The sequence below is a fragment of the Tenebrio molitor genome, chromosome 6 (assembly GCF_963966145.1).
Source record: "Tenebrio molitor chromosome 6, icTenMoli1.1, whole genome shotgun sequence".
Classification (NCBI taxonomy): domain Eukaryota; kingdom Metazoa; phylum Arthropoda; class Insecta; order Coleoptera; family Tenebrionidae; genus Tenebrio; species Tenebrio molitor.
In genome coordinates, this window is record NC_091051.1 from 20386744 (window position 1) to 20406124 (window position 19381).

General features: G+C 34.7%; 1 protein-coding gene across 2 annotated transcripts; it reads right to left on the minus strand.

Annotated features, from left to right (window-relative positions):
• Nucleotides 1–4542: 4542 nt before the first annotated feature.
• On the minus strand, nt 4543–17566 carry LOC138132968 (condensin complex subunit 3-like). Of its 2 annotated transcripts, none has more exons than XM_069050724.1 (17): nt 17324–17566; nt 16918–17112; nt 16628–16768; nt 16456–16578; nt 16051–16403; nt 15800–15994; nt 15639–15750; nt 15373–15588; nt 14628–15029; nt 13422–13682; nt 13251–13368; nt 12396–12604; nt 12163–12327; nt 11946–12108; nt 4945–5114; nt 4756–4874; nt 4543–4700 (listed from the first exon to the last, which is right to left on the minus strand). In XM_069050724.1, the coding sequence occupies exons 1-17, from the start codon at nt 17420–17422 to the stop codon at nt 4631–4633; spliced, it is 3111 nt and encodes a 1036-aa protein (XP_068906825.1). In that variant the 5' UTR covers nt 17423–17566; the 3' UTR covers nt 4543–4630. The 2 variants fall into 2 exon arrangements, with proteins under 2 accessions (XP_068906825.1, XP_068906824.1); XM_069050723.1 differs by having other exon boundaries at nt 4543–4706; nt 17324–17563.
• Between the last annotated feature and the right edge of the window lie 1815 nt (nt 17567–19381).

The window sequence follows — 19381 nt, forward strand, 5'->3', positions numbered from 1 at the left end:
AAGTGTCATAAATGAGTTTTTATTAAATATCGCCTTATGGATTCTTTCTATGACTAAAACACTACTTATCAACGTACATAAAAAAAATTATAGCTCCTAAAATGTCTCAAATAGTTATTGGGATCACTAGTCCAGAAAATGATATTTTCCGAATGTGAGTGGTATTGCGTAGCCAAGGCGCCTAGCCGCGGCGAGCAACACGAGCACTCGCAAAATATCATTTTCTGGACGTGTAATGCACAAAATTTTTTATGCCGACAAATTTAAATCATTTTTAAAAAGTAAAAAATTATTATTAATTAATTCAACCAAAGTAACTTCTATGTCAAACTTTGTTGACATTTAAGAATCAATACTGCCAGCCCATTTTCTCTAGCGAATTTTTAACCAAGGTCACTTTTGTAAGTACTAAGCCGGGAATTTAACGTTCCCGGCGGATTTTGAATCATGCAAAACCGTCGATAACGGCCGGCGGCATGAAAAAGGAGTTTTCAGTAAATATTTTCTGATCTATTAGTCCTATGACTAAAACAGTTAATATCAAATAGATATAGATTAAGAAATTACCTAGGTACAAAAAAGGTTTCAACATTTTTCGAATACAAGCAACAGTTTTTACATCTTACGCCTTCTCAGTTTAAACAAACTGTCAAATGTGAACGAAAACCTAATTAAGACATCTTTATTAACATTACTTTACATATAGATTCTGAAGACCATTTTCAAGGAAGTGAATAGACTATTAAATTCTGATTTATGTTCATGTACGATACACGACCTTCAAAGCACAAACACGGTGGCAGTGAAATTCTTTCCACGCAAAATTATTTAAAAAATCACTAACTCTATGCTTAATTTAGAATTCTAAAAAGAATCTACCTATTAAGCTGTGATGCGTGAAAATAATTGCTTCTACGAAAAAAGTGCGTGACTATTTTTATGGGAAATTTCCTCATCTATAAATTTGATAATAGCGGTTTTAGTTGTAGAACTAATAGATAAGGAGGAACATCAAAGAATTAGACATTATTTACGAAACGATAGCTTAATGGTGACTTTATTTCCGATTTCTGGTAGCCTTGAGAGTAAAGTGTCGAAACTTTGAATCTGAGATCATAGGAAGGAAGTGGCCGCATTGTTCAAATAGACAAAAGTGGTTAAGAAGGGAATTTGAACTTATGGTTAGATAAAAAAAAATGTCGAATGTGGGAAAAACCAATCGATATCAACAGATACCACTAATGAAAGAGATTTCGTAAGTCGAGACAGTTGGTATACTCCATACACTGGTATATAGATTGCTTAGATAGATGACAGACACAGAGACAAGTGTCTACGCGGTAAAAAGTAGAATCGTGTTCGAAATTATGTGTATAACGTATAATAGGTAGCTACTTTAAAATTTTTATTTCTGTATTCTATAAATGCTAAACCGTAGAGGGATATGGAGGGAGCACTGCCTATGCTCTATGCTGGCAATGTAAAGAAAGCGGCACGTCGCGAGACCTGTGCGGAGACCTTTTATGACGCCTTTTAAAATGACCGCCAGTACTACATCAGATGCTTCATAGGCGTCGGTGTTCCGTCATTTTACTGGGATTTGGTTTTTTACACGTGAACCGGTTAGTGAATTGTTTTTGTATTTTTTCAGTTGTATAACTCTGATCTGTTTTTATTTTGAACTAAATATTTACCGTCGTCTTCCTACAATTCCTACAAAAAATGTCCCAGAAAAAAAGTTAAAGGAAAGATGAAATATCTGCGTTAACTTCGGTTTCTCTCGGCTCATCTGGTCTACAGAAAAGCGCGGTCGTAACCACTTTTTTGAAGAGTGCTCCTTCCATATCCCTCTACGTGCTAAACTAAAAAATTAAAATAATTTCAAGTTGCCTAATAAAGCCCCGATTAAATTAATTTGTAATCGAGTTTATCCATGAATTCGAAATCGTATGTCGTTACTTGAACTCCAGGCTCCAATAAACACAGCTTGAAACACAGGTTACATCTCAATTACATCTCACTTAGGTTTCGACAAAATTTTTGTAAATACCTACAGATAATCTTACCGAAGAGGTGGATATCAATTCAACGTTTATGTTTGCAAGTAGGTACAGTTGGTTACAAAAAAAACGGGAACTGTCAAAATAAAATTGACGCATTTTTACAATTTTTTCATAGTGTGACATTTTTAAAAATTATTTGATAGGTATTGTCAAGTAGACAATTAATTGACAAATGGACAAAATCAAATTTACATTAGGAAAATTTTCGTTTCCCGTTTTTTTTGCAACTAACTGTAGGTGTAATACGCCAAAGAAAAACATAGTTTAGTTATGAATTTGAAAATAAAATCATTGATAATAAAAAAAAAATCTAAAAAAAATCCTTTTTTAGGTACCCTTAATGAAAAAGGTAATTTTAGGTAATCCCATGCCGTCGACAAGTACTATAGTCTTTCTAACTCGGGTTGAGCCAGCAATAAAAATAAACTGCGTACCCTTATTACCGCAATGCCATCATCCTCTTAGCTTTTAAATGAGCGCATTTTTTAAAGCACGAGCGACGAAGGAGCGAGTGCCTTTAATTAATGCGCGAATGAACGGTGGTTCGTACAATATTTTTTGTACGAAAATTAAATTAAATTTTTTTGTTTTAATACATTAAACATAAACGAACATAAAACCAAGTAGGCAGTGATCTTTGATTATTGGAAACAATTGCTTCACTTGATATTTCAATTTTTACAATAATTTGTGAATTTTGTAGGAACAATTTTCAACGATTATAAATCTTTCCGTAATTTTTTAATGGAGGAAAACCCAGGGAAGTTGTATTTTATGAACTAAATTTTATTATTATCAAGACAGATTTTTTTTTTGAATGCCTCAAAGGGCCAGTGTTTTTTGCAATTTTTACATTCGAGTCGACCGGGAAGCACTCGTTCGGAGCGAGCATTGGATGTTGGAAGCGTTGCTTTCAAGGCTATGAGTACAAAAAAAAATTAATGTGCACCTCGGCCAAAAAGTGCCTTTTGTCCTCGCGTGTTTTCAAGTCTCGGCTGCGCCTCGACTAGAAAACCCAGACTCGAACGAAAAAGATGCACTTTTTGGCCTAAGTACTCAAAACTCTCTTATCATTTGTCGTAACTTTTTTATGTAGATTTTTATATTTGAAAGTTTGTTAATATCGAATAGACAATTAAAAACAACAACCCTTTACTGTTGAAATCAAATAACTATTTTTTTTTAATTCATCTTCCTTCTAACTAGAGCGGTCCCATGTACCTACAGATTGCACATAACGGCCAAAATTCTGAAGGCGGCCCTATAATCAGTATCATTTCCTTTCTCCGCTGAACGATTTAAAATTTAGCGAATTTAAATATTACTATGTACTTCCTTTCCTCATCCAACAATAGGTTTTTTAACTTTTAAAGAGCTAGAAAATGTTAGTGTTCGGAGCTTTCAGGTGAAGCCACAGCATAAATACAGTGTCAGTGATAATTTCTGCATTATTATCGTTACTGTTTGTGAAGCAAAATTTAATTTAAGCTGAAAGCCACCAGCCTAACTTAAAAATAAAACAGTAATTGCATTCTTTTCTACCCGCACTGCGCTAAAAATTTTCGACGCACCAGTGAATTCCCACCCGAACCTCATAATTCAAATAAACTCCTCACATATTAATCAACTTTCATGTTCCCATCCAATTTCCACAAAACAATTTCCATGACCCAAATCGATTTTATTCCCATTATATCCAGATGTCAATCGGTAACGAGCTTGGAAAAGTCGTGATTTTATTACATATATCGACCAAACATATTTTTCTTTTATTTTAACATTTCGAAACTATTCTAGACGAAAAAATACAAGCTGTGTTCAAACATGAACAAGTCCCAGCTGAGTGCACAAGTGTCAGAGAAGCTCGAAAATATCAAAAAACGAGTAGCCTATTTCACGTACTTTAACGAATGGGATGACGAGACCGTATCACAACTCTGCCAAATTTCCAAAATTAAAACATTCAAGCCGGACCAGATTATTCTTAACGGACAGTTCGGACAGAAGAGTTACGTCTACTTCGTCACAGATGGTTCTTGTAGGGTGATCGAATGCCTTACTTTACCACACACAATCGGAGGGGACGCAAAATCTGTTTTCATAAACGTGAGAAACTGTCCAGTTTCGGAAAGAAGTTATTTATAATTTTTAGGTGTGCACTTTACATCGCTTATCGTGTTTTAACATCGGCGAGAATTTGAAAAATCGACAGATAGTGAGCATCACAAATACTGAATGTCTGCTTATTCCGTTCTATTGGTTACTGGAACGCAACGAAGCTAATATTTGGGTGAGAATTAGGCAGTGTTTGACTTGGAAAATTCCAAAAACAGAAACTATCGTTAGAAATTTGTCGGACGAAAAGAGATGGCAAAGCTATAAAAAGAAATTAATTCGGACCAAAATGAAGAGAAATGTGGATAAAATCGGATTTCATGACGTGCCCTACAGCTTGAAGGTATTATATTATTAAGAAAAATTATGTTTATAATATTTATTTAAAAATATCGCACGAAACACATCCACTTTAAAAACAAATTTATTTACACAATAATATGTTTATATGATTATACATCTGTTAAAATTCGTTTTTTTCTACACCTTGTCGACCTCCTTAGGGTTGCTTCAGTGTCGTTACTGAAACTGTTAATTACAATTGACAAACACTTTCACTAGACACAACACAACTTACTCTGAATCTGAAGTTTCTGATATTACAATACTGTTTGTCCGTCTGGTCAAATTTTGGGAGGTTTTCGATGAATCTGTTGTTGGAGTATCAATAGTTAAACTAAGATCCAATTCCTTCATCTGAATATTAAAAAAAAAATAGAACAAGAGATATCTAGTGCGTGTACGTCAAATGACGTCAGCAACTTACTTCCATGCTCGTTTCGACGATTGTGTGAAGAGTTGTTTCGTTCGGATTGGAATTTCTCCAGTTCATCCTTTCTAAAATAACCACACAATTTTTTCCATTACTATGTTTTCTTCGCTTTATTTGTTGTGGTTCCTTTCCCCTATTTTTTTCGTTGTCTGGTGCGACTTCTTCTGTAAATTATAAAGCAACCAAATTAAGTACTGCAAAAGTTTTCCAATGAAAATGCAAATAAAAATTATAATTTTATGTTGCAAATGAACTTTTTTTTATGCAATCTACACCTATACCACAGATTACTTATACCAGATCGGACACTCGAGAGAGATGTTAAGAAATTAATAAAGGATAGAATATTAACCAATTTAAAAGTCCCGTAGGCATGCGCAGCACTGCCGCTTGTCCCAAAATAATATACGAGTACATCGTGCATGTTCGGATCATGTGCTATGTGAAAATCCGTAGCGAGAAAAACCGTCGGCGTCTGACGACAATTTCGATCTGTCCTTGCTTTATCGCAGTATTCGCACTTTTGTTTAGCATATCTGTAAGAAAATCTTCGACTAATGCAACAGAATTCGTCGTCGTCAAGTCGACGTGGATGTCCACGTGGAAGATGATGCGAAAATACCTCACCCCTTCCGGCCCAAGTGGTGGAAAACACGGTGGTATGATAGTTGTTATGACCATAAATAATGGTCATCTCCCTGGCCTGGCAACATTTTTGTGTACGTGGCCACGGGGGTGAAATATTGGGAATGTATATAAGTTTAAAATGTTAAGGAGGGAGGACTTTCTCTCGCTATTGTCTAAGCATATTTTGATTAAAAAATATGTTTAAACCTGTCTTTTAACACTCCGACGCGACGTTTCGAATAAACCTGTGGAATTAGACTTCAGGATTTTTTTTCCATTTTTTTTATTTTAAATCTGCGACCATTGTATCGCTGACATATTGTTCAATATGGCAACAGCAGCAGTAACCCATTTAAAGGGCCACGCTAGTGAAGGTCATTAACGGCGAATGCAATTCATCAAAGGTTCCGACAAGAGTGTCCGATCTGGTATAAGTAATCTGTGCCTATACTTCTTGATCAATACGTTATTTCTCACTACCAAAATTGTCGATTTTTCATTGTTTTTTTTTTACCTGGCGACATTTAATAATCTTGACGAGTTAACTTCAGCTTTTTGCTACTACTGGAGGATTAGCAAAAGCAAATACATACACTCACCATCACGAAAAACGGGTCATTTGTAATTTTGGAAATCCTAAGTTTCCAATGAAATTATATCGAAAAATGATTCAATCTAATTCTTTACAAGATTCTTTTACACTTTTGTAACCACAAAAATCATTTAAATAAAAAGCAACATTACATTTTTGCGTACATGAATAAAGACAATCTTCTATAGTTGCCGGGTGTTTTTCATTTGTTTATAACTTTGACATTTTGTATAATGTATTTATTGTAGTACCTACGTATTTAAAATATAATTAAAATAGCATTAAGGCAGGAAGTATGTACTAGCAATGGCAATAGCACTGATTGAAGATGGCAGAAATCAACATTATGTGATCCGTAGGTTAGGAATTTCACAACGTATTCTCCGTAAATGGTATAGGAGGTTCCAAGATAATAACACATAATATTACTGCAAAGACTGTTCGAAGGAGATTAGAAGCAGCTGGACTTGAGGTACGTCGACCAGCTGCAGGACCGAACTCCTCCGGCAGCATCGAGTAGATCAACTGGTATTTGCGAGACAACATCGCCACTGGGGAAATGAAAAATAAAGAAATGAACGTTTATTGTTCACTGCCAAATCCACTTTTTATCTGAGATCCCCACTTGGACGGAAGAGAGTGTGGTCACGTTCTGGGGAGCGATATGTTCCCTGCACTTTTAGTGATTTTAGAGTTTGTTATCAGGAACGGCAAATCATGACATGAGCTGGTATTTTTTCTATGAATGCACACACAAAGTTGTATAACATTTCTGGAGGAAGGTTTAAAAGCTCAAAGGTACATAGTGGAAATGCTTCAAGATTACGTATAATACTCGTACATTCATTTTTGTAATGACGAACTAACTGGAACTCTTTTTTTGTTAGATTTTTTTACAAAATAAATAAAAATTAGACAGTTGGCAATAATTTGAATTGTCATATTATTGTCAGATTGTCACTAAACTTCGTCCAGCGAGAGATTGGGTGATTTTAAATTGTATTAAATTAACCCAACACTACAAAATGCACTAGAAAACATTAATTAGAGCATAATTTCAGGGCAAACATGTTACTGCTTGAAGGATATATTTCAAATTTTACGTGCCCGAGGTATTCCTTTCTCTACGCAGAATTTAGTGATTTTTATGTCAACCAATCTCTCGCTGGACAAACTTTACCAAAATGTGAATTTCCAAAACGAAGTGTGTAGAGCATCAATAAGCAAGCAGACGAAGCAGCACATTTTAAAGGCTTTCAATGAAATAAAAGAAATTACCCATGGAGATAATGGAAACGTAATGAAAAAGCACAAAATTGTATGTGGCGGATATTTTTTCGGTAAATTATAATCTAAAATAAAACTCCAAGTACAGATTTTAGTCCCAGAAGTATACAAAATTTTAAATGAAGGAGTTGATAATTTAAAATCACGAGTTGCGGGACGGGGCAATAACAAAAAGAAATTTTGGGGCAATGCTTTTCGGAAGGATTTGCAAACAAAAATTTGTAATTTTCAAAGGGCCAAAAAACATTTCAAAATTGATGAACCACTCTATACAAAATCATAAAATCAATTGGGTACAAGTACTATCGCGGCCAAAATACTTTGGTCGTCACTTTTTGACACTTCAAATGTAAATCAAGTATTAATGTCAATATACATGACAATTTCAAATTATTCTTGTCAAAAATATGGCACCCTCAGTTTTTGATAAATATAGAATCGTCTTACTTGCTTCTGAAGGTTATCTAAACCGCGACCATGTTGATCTTTTGCTTTTGAACCCTGCCTCCGCAGCTGGGATTTACCCCACCCGTATGACACTGACGGATTAAAATAATTTTGACAACAGTAAAAAATAAGGTTAAACATCCTAAAGCTTGCTTTACAATTGAATATCATTTATGTCACATTGACGACCAAAGTATTTTGGCCGCGATAGTACTATGCCGGCCAAAAAATTGTGGCAGTCATTGTCTGTCAATTCAAAAAAAAAATTGTAATCCGTACTTTATTGTCATCATGATTAGAGGTAAAGTCAAAACGAAACATGACATCACGTGGTTTGCGCAGAAGACGAATGTAGATCAGTTGAATTCAGCTTACGTATATGACAGTGGCTGAGTCAACAATTTTCTTTTGTTTACGCTATAGAGGGTTTTAGGGGAATGTTCTGAAGATGAAGATAGTTTTTAGTGTTCTATTAGAGGTTCTACAACAAAAGTAGATGACCTCGGTGTAGAATTTCTTTCATCAAATGAAGAAAATTGAGTTTTGATTAAGTCATGTTTCGTTTTGACTTTAGCTTTACCGCTTTGATTATGAACGTTATTTTTTGGGTGGTAAATTTCAAAACTCAAAATTATTTTGTCATTTCTACTACACAGAACGTTTACCTCAGGTTATCTATGTACGATTGCTCTAATTTTGTTTATTCATGTCGGATTTTTGGAATATTTGAACTTCAAACAGTTTAAATTGATTGTCAAAATGACAAGAATCGAAAGTGGGGTTACGATTCCTAAAGGTTTGTTTACACTTTACTGAATGTCAAGAAAGTGACGGCCAAAATTTTGTGTACTATGGCGGCCAAAAAATTTCGTCCGTCATTTTTCCGTCATTTCAAAAAAATCGGTGTAGTCCATTCCTTATTGTCATTATGATTGATGTTTTTACTTGTCACTTTTGAAAGTCAAGCAAATGCCATCGGTATCAAATTTTAATAAAATTAAAATAGTAACTCTTGCACAAAGAGGAATGAATGTCCCAAGCTGAGATTTCGATGGACCTTCGTATACCTAAAAGTACAATTTCGTCCATTCTTCAGAAATGGAAGCAAAATGAAACTATTGAAAGACGCCAAGGCTCAGGGAGGCCTAGCACATCTACTGCAGAAGAAGATAATATGCTTCTCAATAGATTACGCAATAGCCCTTTTATGACGGCTGTTGAAGCGGTAAATACAAGCAAATACAACGGAAAGGAGCGGTCGATTTTCGGCAAACATATGGACATGGATTTCAGTAGATAGCCCCGGGATAATGTTGCATCTAGAAGATCAGCTCAACAGTGATGTGTTTATGTTAGGATTCTTGAAGACGTGATGATGCCCTCAGTTTCAAGAATTTTTCCGAATTTTAACTTCATATTTCAACAAGACAATTGTTCAGTGCATACAGCACATAGGGTAGCAGAATGGTTCAGGAATAATAGCATAAACGTTCTTGATTGGCCGAGTCGCAGCCCTGATTTGAACCCTAAAGAAAACATGTAGGGACTTTTGGCTCGTAATTTGCAACAACGACAAGTGATTCGGAATAGGGCAGGACTTTTGACTGCGATTACTAATGCATGGCGATCATTACTTAGGAATTATCACACAGATTTATGCCTCTCCATGTCGCGTTGTGTAAGGCGAGTTATTGATGCCAATGGAGCGATGACCAAGTATTGATTTTAAACTTCATTCATTTTATCTTTTGATTTAGCTAAGTACTTAAACAAAAATAAATGTTTCATTTCCATGTCTTTGCCTTAATGTTTTTCGTTTGATTTTTTTAAAACTACGGCATACTCGTATAATTTCCACGGTTCTCTGTTTGGTGCTTTAATCCAAAAATAGCCGCAAGTCTGCCTCTAGTGCCACTAGCGGTCGTGTGGTAATTGTGTAAGAGTAGAACTTGTCCTTTGTATTCACAAAATTTGAACTGATGGACTGAATGACAGATTGTCAAAATGACAATAACGATAAAAAAGCGAGGTTATTGGTGCTTAAGGGTAGTTTACACTTCATGTCAGGGCCTTGAAAGTGACGGACGAAATTTTTTGGCCGCAATAGTACTATGGCGGACAATAAATTTAGGCCGGCAAATTTCTGACATTTCAAAAAAGTCAATGCAAGCGACCATTTATTGTCATTATGACTGATGTGTCAGTTTGTCAAATTGAAGGTTTTCAAGCTGTTTGGCGTTTCCTTCGCCTTTTTCATAACTTAAAGATCATGACGCACTAGCATAACTGATTTGTAATAGCACTTCTCTCTGGAGTACTTACGTTTCTTTTCGTAATTTTAATTTTGATTATCGCTGTCACAATGACAAGAATGACAAAAATCGAAAATGGGGTTAGTTGAACATAATGCCAGCTTCACATTTTGATGTCAACTTAATGACAGGCCGGCCTAAATTTATTGTCCGCCATAGTACAGGCAACTTGAAAATGTATCTCACCATAGGTACACAACGTGAATGGTGTTTAGTTCCCTATTCACTTTTCAAAGAGAAGAAATTCTTTTTAATGCAGGATAATGCTTAACCACATGCTGCACGGACTGTTGACCAGTAGGTATTGATGTCAATATGACTCGGATAGAGAGCTTTTATAAATAAACGTAAATGTTGACTTATAATTCATCGGGCCAAAGGCCCTCGGATTATAACCACGTCAACCTCAGGGAAAAATCCCGTTCATATCTCCCTTAATGCATAAATATCTATTACCTCGCTAACATCGTTTTATCACTAAAAATAAAAATGATCCGTTTTTCCAGCCGGTGAGTGCATTTTTTGCTCAAGGTAAACAGTAGGTAAGATTTTATTGCAATCAAAGTAACTTACAGTTGGCTTAAAAAAAAACGGGAAATGAAATTTGACCTAATGTGAATTGGAAATTTAATTTGTCAATTTATGTCAATTTGTGTCTGTTTGACAGTAGTATTTCTGACACATAAGTGCAGTTTTTTAACCTAAATTCTAAAAGGCCGCTTCAAACTATAAAAATTTAATAAAATTTGACAGAACTTTTTCTGACAGTTCCCGTTTTTTTTTTGGAGCCAACCGTACCAACGCAGATTTTTTTATTAATACGTAGCAGACCGTTCTAAAAAAAGATTCACTTTATCAACTAAATTTGAGTGAAATTCATATGATTACGAATGGTTTGAGGCAGATATTTCTCCTTCAAAAATGTTTCAGATTTTTTAAAATCTCATGTTTTTAGTATCATAAAAATCATGAACGTTTAATACCAAAGAAGTTTTAAATATAGCTGTTGCAAAAGATAATACGGGGTGATTAAGGATTGTTTAAGTTGGTAGTACTGAATTTTATTTTTAAATGGTACAACTTCCGATTGTTGACGGTTTGAGTGACAGCCGCATCATTGACAAATAACATTTGACATTTCAAATTAATAGTGAATCTGTTAAGGAGCCTAAAAAGAAGAGTTAATTTATCTTTGGAGTGAATTGGGGGGGGGGGGGGGGCAGTTAGAAATTTTCCTTTAGTTAATTTTTAGATAATTGTTCTCTATTTGAAGTTTGATTTCTTTTTATCGTTAATTTTTACTCTTATAACCTTCCATTTTGCCGCTGTTATGTTACGTCAGATATCTGTCAAATAAACCAACAAAACAGGTTGCAGTGTTGTAAATAGCCGAATACAAAATGTTCTTAACCGTATTGCCAACTCAAACAGTCTTTCTTGTTCACCCGTATAACAATTTAATTGAAATAATTTTAAAAATCGCGATTAAGAAAACTGCAGAATTTCAATTAAATAGTGAACATTTAAAATTAAAACAAAGTTATGTTCTCTTTGTATATCTAAATGTTCTCGACATAATTTCGCTTAAACAAGTAAGAAACTTAAAAATATGGAGCATTAACTAAAAGATAACAAAAGGTAATGCCTAATTAATGACCACTTGCAATGGATACAATAAATAACTAGCCTTATTAACGTTACTTTCACTTCAAAATTTTGAATTCACTTACGCAACACAGTGACAGGAGGTTGTTCCGTCGCATTTGAATCTGCAATTGGACTATTTTCATTTTCGTCTCTTTGTTCTGTACTGCCAGTAGTAGTGTGGATCACTTGTCTTAATTTAAAAATAAATTTCTCAACGTGTCTCCTCGGAGCTTTATCTTTCAAGTCCTGCAAAGTAATAAATACTACAATCACTAAAATGTGTTTTTTAAACGTTCGCACCTCTAATAACATCTCGGCACGATCTATCATTTCACTCGCAGACTCCGCATTTGTTCGTTTTAAGTCAAAATTACACATCAATTTTGTCAAAAGTGGTACGATACGATCGTTGGTGTTCTCCGATATCTTCATAGATATGTCCAGCACTAAAATCTTGAGATCATCCTAAAATCTCAAAATTAGTTTGTAAACAATAAGTAACCTCAGGTGTTTTTCGTAAACATCTTACACACCGGTTCTAAACTGATATTCATATTCTCCGAGAAAAACATTAAAACGTTGTCGACGTCGATGTCGGCTAAAGGACTGGTTTTTGGAGCGTTCGCTATACTCGACAGGGTCGGTACGATAGTTTCTTTCATTACATCAATGGAATTTCGACATTGCAAGTACTGATCGATCAACAGTCCCAAATAAACTTCCAAACGAATATCCTGTTTTTCTGTTTGAAAATTTAAAAAAATGTACAGCGTACAAACTACACCTTTTCCAATTGTATTTCAGATAATGTCAATTGTATTTCAGATTAGTAAATTGTATTTCAGAAATCGTCAATTGTATTTCAGATTAGTAAATTGTATTTCAGAAATCGTAAATTGTATTTCAGATCGGTAAATTGTATTTCAGAAAACGTTATATGAAATTCAGAAAATATCATTTGTAAATCAGAAAGTATCATTTGCATTTCAGAACGCATCATAATTGTATATTACCGAGGAGAACAATTCTGTCTTTTGCCAAATCTATGTACATAAAATTTGTTCCAAGTAAAGAAGTCTTCGTTCGACAACGCCAATGCTTCTAACTTGTATGTAGAACCCGAAGATCAGTTGTTGCGTATGTTTTAATTTTATTATTATTTTCTGAAATACAAATGATATTTTCTAAAATACAATTCACCTTTTCTGAAATTCATTTAATTTTTCTGAAATACAATTAGCACCTTCTGAAATACATTTTACATTTCTGAAATACAATTAACACATTCTGAAATACATCTTACTAATCTGAACTACATTTGATATTTTCTGAAATTAATCTCTTACTTTCTGAACTACAATTGGAAAAGGTGTAGACACAATACTTACCAGTTAAAGGACTATACCATTTGAGTAAAATTCTAGAGAATAAAGTCGGCGTTACAGGAAACGATTGTTTTATCAAAGCCGTTATCGCTAAAACTGCCTTGTATCTGATTTCCTCGCGCTACAAAAAAAAAAAAAAATCCGTGGAAAGATCATAATACAAAATTAACACACCTCATCATCCAACATGTCCAAGAATATTTCAAAAATGTAAGAAAGTGTCATATTATCGATCTTCCCATTTGTCATGTCATCTTCGCTGTCGGTAGAATACAGCTTGCGTTTCGTCATATTTTGATTAAGTGTTGTATTGTCGGTCTCTTCGTTTTGACTTACAATCTCGACACCGTACAGCGAGATTATGTCTGTTACGCCGCAGACCGACTGAATAAGAGCCGAAACGTTGTTCATCGGAACCGTTCGGTACGTTGCAATCTGTGGAATGAACTTACTTATCAGGATTATTAACTACTTAAGACGGGAATATAGAGAAAAATGTTTCTTGACATGAACTGTTAAAATAATTACTTGTATGTATAATACCATTATCAATTAAATAAATTTTAACTTTGGGTTCTTCCACGCCCACCACGACTATAATCTTTGGGGATTCCCTCTCTACACATTACCATGAAATCGGGAGGCCTTTCTGGTTCCATATAAGGAAGAAAAGAAAGAACTCGCGGAAATAACGATATTTCCCAGATTATTCAATGTGAACCATGCAGTGTATGGCAAATAAAGTATCTGTCACAATGTTGTGTTAATGTTAATGTTATTATAGTCAGAATGTTAATCTTACGAACATTAGTGAAACGTTTAACCGTTCATAATAATGGTGATGGTGATGTTAATGTCATTAACGATCTTAGTTGTTATTAAAATTAAATCCAGAAATTTTCTGGTTCAATTTCAACATCTTCGTTATCATCAACCATCTCCATCTCTACTAACATTATAACTTTGTAGACTTAGAGGCCGATTTCAAGTTGACCTGCAACGGTCGTAAATTCTATTGTCATGGTAACGGCGTAAAATTACAAGTTTGAGAAAGATGACGCATATTGGTGATCAATGTATAGGACAAAGATAGACACACTTTTGCGCTGCACCACCATGACTTGAAATCTGGCCCTTTGGCGGAAAATAATGAAAGCGTAAAGAATACCTCCCACCATCACGATCTTAATATAATAAAACGATCCACGGTTCACGGCGTTCACGCTCGCAGCGAAAAGATAGCGGTGCGGCGCTGGAGCGGACTGGTGGGAGGCGAAAACCCTTTTTCGCCGGTCTCTGATTATAACATTACCACTAACATTAACACTATTGTGACAGACCCATGATATGTTTATGTTTGTTTTTATAAATGTACATTACCGGAATGCAGATGACTTTGGCGTACTCCTCTGCAGTCGCTTTGTCGATTACCGAAAACAAGGCCAAACATTTGAGCACCCTCCAGTGAGACTCTGCACTTTGACTGCTGATCAACGGCACCAGAAAGTGATCCCTGCACGTCACCAAAGACGGTGTCAACTTGTCCACAACAGGCAACTCTAAGACACTAGCCAGAATATCCAGACAACAACACAACGTTTCGTTGTCTGGCCTCCGCATCCGAATCATTTGGGTGCTCGTTTGGTTCTGTAGTTCCTCCAGCTGTTTGTTGCAGCTGACCAGTTCGTTATCCAAAATCTGAGCTGTCTGATAGTCGCGTTGGTTAACAGCTTCATTTTGTTTCTCTCTTAGGATGTTTATCTTCACTCTCAGCTCCGCCACCTGTACAACAAAACAAAATATATGTACGAGCATAAATAAATCTTTTAAAAGGAATAAATGATATAACCTGAAATGAAAACGGTCAAACTCTGGTTGACAGAACAATTTTTATTTTTCTATTAGAAACTAGCTCTTTGAAATCTCAAAATTTCTCGTTGAGCAATCTTTATCAAACAATTATTATTAACGGTGTGTTCTTTGACACTAAATATGTCATTCAACACACTACGAATTAATTTTCCTTTTGTAGATGTAATAACGCTCTTGCTTTAGGAGCCACTGTTAATTTTAGACGCTCTCCTCTTTCTGACCATAATTTTAAGAACATTGTTGGCAATCTTACCTTAAAATCGCGTTCTCGCTGGTGGTCCTGAGACATGGGTTCCTCTACAAGGGGTTCCCTGACGTCAGAGATCAACTGACACATGTCGCATGTGAAGAATTCAATGTTGCTGCTGCACTTTTGTGCAACCGAAACCAATTTCTTTGTAAGTTTTATAGTAAAATTGTTATTTTGTAAAACTGTTGTTGCGAGGGATTGCATTGTACGCCTGCCAACCTGCAATGAAGACAAGTAACGAAGTCTCAATTTTGGCAATTGCAACTTACTTCGTCTGAAAAGTCGTAGTTCTCTGCGATTTCAAAAAGGTTCAAGAGATCAAACTGATACTCGAAAAATTTCCATTCATCCATTTTTTCCGATGCTTTGGTTTTAATTACTCTAAAAGCCATTTATTAGCACCAGCAAGTTGTACAATAAGATTTATTACCGCTCAATATAGTGACAAAATGGTGTCAGTTCAGGTAAAATGCTATCCAAATGCTCATCCATATTACCAGATTGTCTCAATAATTCAACAAGGATGTTCCAAAATAATGTTACATCATTTGATAAATTGCCAACATCGACTAGTTTGTCCTTGTTGATAGGTAGAGCTGCTATTAATTCAATGACTGAATGTTTACTACAATAAAAAAAAAAAAAAGATTTTCATCTGTGCAAGTAGAATTCTATAATTACTTGTAAAATTCCCTAATCAACTCTTTGCATAAATATGTCATCTTGTTAATATCCTCTTCATCTGCTACTAGTTTTAATGCACCCACAAAATTTAAATAATTGCCTCTATACGCAGTCAACCATTTAGGTAACAGATAATCATAAAATGTAGTCTTCACTTTGTCATTTGTCTCTTTAAAACCACACAACAATATCATGTGCTTATGCGCAATTTTGAAATTTGAAGGTCCTATATCTGCACATTTATGAAACGCGACTGAGCGAACAGACGGATCTACGTCTCGAATTCGGTCTTTTATTTTACCCAGAGTAAACATATTTGGAGCTATTCGTGAAGTCGCCTCTTTCCTAATCTAAAATCCAATCAAAGTGATAAATAAGCAAGTAAACTATTGCAACAAATACAATTGAGCTTCCACTGGACAATGCTTGTACGTAAGCATTTATCACAGGACATTCAAAATTTTGAGGATCTTGCAATCGCACCAAAGCAGCCATCGCCTCCAGTCTAATCGGTATTTTAGGTTCCTAAAAATGAATTTCATAACAAACATTTTACATTATTGGTGGAGCTTGCCTGCATCCGTTCCAGCATGACTTTCTGTATTTCATCAATTAAATTGATTTCTAGTTGAACGTCTTCTCCAATGTCTTGCAAGACAATTGCAATAAAGTAACAAGAATTGTATCTGAGATCGTACACGTTCAAACAACTCCACTAGAATTAACCAGAATTATTCATAAATAGTCACTCATATCAATTTGACCAACAAAAAAGGCTATTTTGATAAAGAATTTGATCAATAAGTTTGTTGTTGGTTAAGCTATAATAACTAATCTACTCAAAAATGATGGATTTGTTTATACCTCAAGTGTTTTCTCAATGACAGCGGCGAGAAAATCATGGGACTCACTTTCTTTTTCTTCTTTCAGGGTGAGGTCAGCACAAAAAAGTGAAGCGAAGTTTAAAGCTCTCTTTGTGTACACACTACTTTCAGAGCCCTGTCGAACTATTATTTTCAGGAATTCCAAAAAGACTTGGAGAAATGTGTCCACTGGAGTCTAAACATGTTCTTACATTATTTTCTACCGAATCATTCCTTTTCTTATGAAAACGATATTAGAAAGATAATTTTAAAGTTATGTAAACAAAAAGTAATACCTAACGAAATAATTCTACTCCGTCTGTTTCAATTTAACATTATTGGTATACCACATTATTTGAGGGTGAAAATAATTGTAATTATTCCAGTTAATAACAGTTAACACTTACCTTTTTATATAGTTCCTTTAAGACTCGAACATACTTTCGATGACATGACGATGTGTTTTGCACTTTTTCGAAAATGTTTTGGATATCTTTTCTCGACATTTTGTTTACTATGTATTTCTTAATTTGTTATAACTTTTTCCACATTTGAAATTAACCACAAAATAACGGTAAGGTTGTTTGACGCTATCCCCACTACTGTCTGTCAAAACTCAAAAGTGTCAAACATTCAAAATTCAAAACAAATGACGAAGTTGCGAACACATCACTAAATAATTCACTATTCACTAGTATTATAATAATAATATTGGAAGATTATGGGTAATAATAACGTTAAGAAGCTTTACTTCATCAATATGAATTTACAGAAATTTCACAAAATAACAGAACTACACTGAAGAGTATAAGGTATAAGATACTCTTTGAACTACACTTTGATAGATATAATACCGAGTTTAGGTAAAGTGGGTACAGGTTGCAAAGACACACTTGTGATTTGCAACAGCACTTTTATGGCATTCGTCATTTCAAATTACTTTAAAACTGTACTTATATGGAAAATATTCAATCCAAACTATGAGTTTCTGGTTCCTTTGGGCCTTTATTTTGTTCAGAAATATTTAAAAAATGCCCCTATTTTTTTTCTTGATAATGATAGCCCTTTTAATTGTCTAAATGACAGTGTAAAAATTTTGTTATCTTATAGTTGACTCAAGTTGCAAAAAACCACTTGTCATCTGCAACAGCATTTTTTTCATATTTTTGAACCAAATAGGGCCAGAAAGGGATCATTGTTTCGGTTGAATATTTTCCATATAAGTAAGTACAGTTTTAGGCTAGGGCCACACTACAGATTTTTCATCGGCCGACAATTTAGTTGGTTCTTAATAAGTATGGGGACTTATGTGAGTGCGCACACTAAAGCGATTGTAGTCGGCCGACAGATTGATCGAAAAATAGTTGCAAGGACTTCCCGATTCCCTTTCAACAAGAAAGTTGGCCAACTATTGATAGAGCATAGTCTAGTCTACTATGCGAGTGCGCACATTCACCGACTGGATAGTCCACACATATTATGCGTGCAGTGGCTCTCTGCAGTGCTAAAATTTTGACTTTTAATTTATGATTATGAAAGTAATAAAATACCGGGTGATCAAGAAGGACTGTTTAAGTTGGCAGTACAATTAAGAAAATTTTTTAATTCGGTTATTTATAATACTGCAACTGGATATGTTTTATTGGTTTATTTTACAAATATCTGATATAGGTATAGCATTAACAACGAGAAGCCACCAACAACCGGAAGTTACTCCTGTTATACGATTTAAAATACGATCCAGTATTACCAACTTAAACAGTCCTTCTTGATCACCCCGTATATTGAACCAAAGGATATTTTCAACCTATAGTTTATCTCAATTCTAAATTTCCACCACCTGTTGAATTATGTTGGTAAAATCAAAATATTTCTAAAGTGGGGATTCTGATTACCAAAGTTGGCAATATAATTATTTTATAAACATGATTCGAAAACATTAAATTTAGTTCATAAGTTTATTTTGCTTTTATAATTTTATTTTTTACCTACTCACTTGCTGCATTTTAAAAAATGTTTTCGTTATGTTCCTTTATTCTGAAATTTTGAGCTGTAAAAACGGAAATTGACAGATAACCTAACAAATACAATCTGACACATTTTTCACCAAACAGTGTTGTCGGTTGTATTTCCAATGTAGAATGCAGTGTTGGTGGAAATTTAGAATTGAGACAGACTATATGTCAAATCTCATATTTAATTAATATCGCTTAGATTTTATCAACTGTGCATAAGCAGTCGACCGATTAATAGTCGCCTGTCTGCGCACCGACAGCCAACCAAATAATTTATAATAATTTAGTTTGCCTTGGTTTGCCTGGTGTGCGCGGAATCTACCCAATCGGACTAAATTATCGGCCAATTATTTAGTCTGTAGTGTGGCCCTAGCCTCAAAGTAATTTCAAATGACTAATGCCATAAAAATGCTGTTGCAAATGCAAAGTGGTTTTTTGCAACTTTTTATA

What these genes read in the sequence shown, in the direction of transcription:
- LOC138132968 (XM_069050723.1), bottom strand. Translation starts at nt 17,422, where the DNA reads ATGTCGAGAAAAGATATCCAAAACATTTTCGAAAAAGTGCAAAACACA. An exon ending in TCATGCTGGAACGGATGCAG is followed by an intron (nt 16,579 to 16,627) that starts GCAAGCTCCACC and finishes ATTCATTTTTAG; the next exon opens with GAACCTAAAATACCGATTAG. An exon ending in TTGATTAGGGAATTTTACAA is followed by an intron (nt 15,995 to 16,050) that starts GTAATTATAGAA and finishes TTTTTATTGTAG; the next exon opens with TAAACATTCAGTCATTGAAT.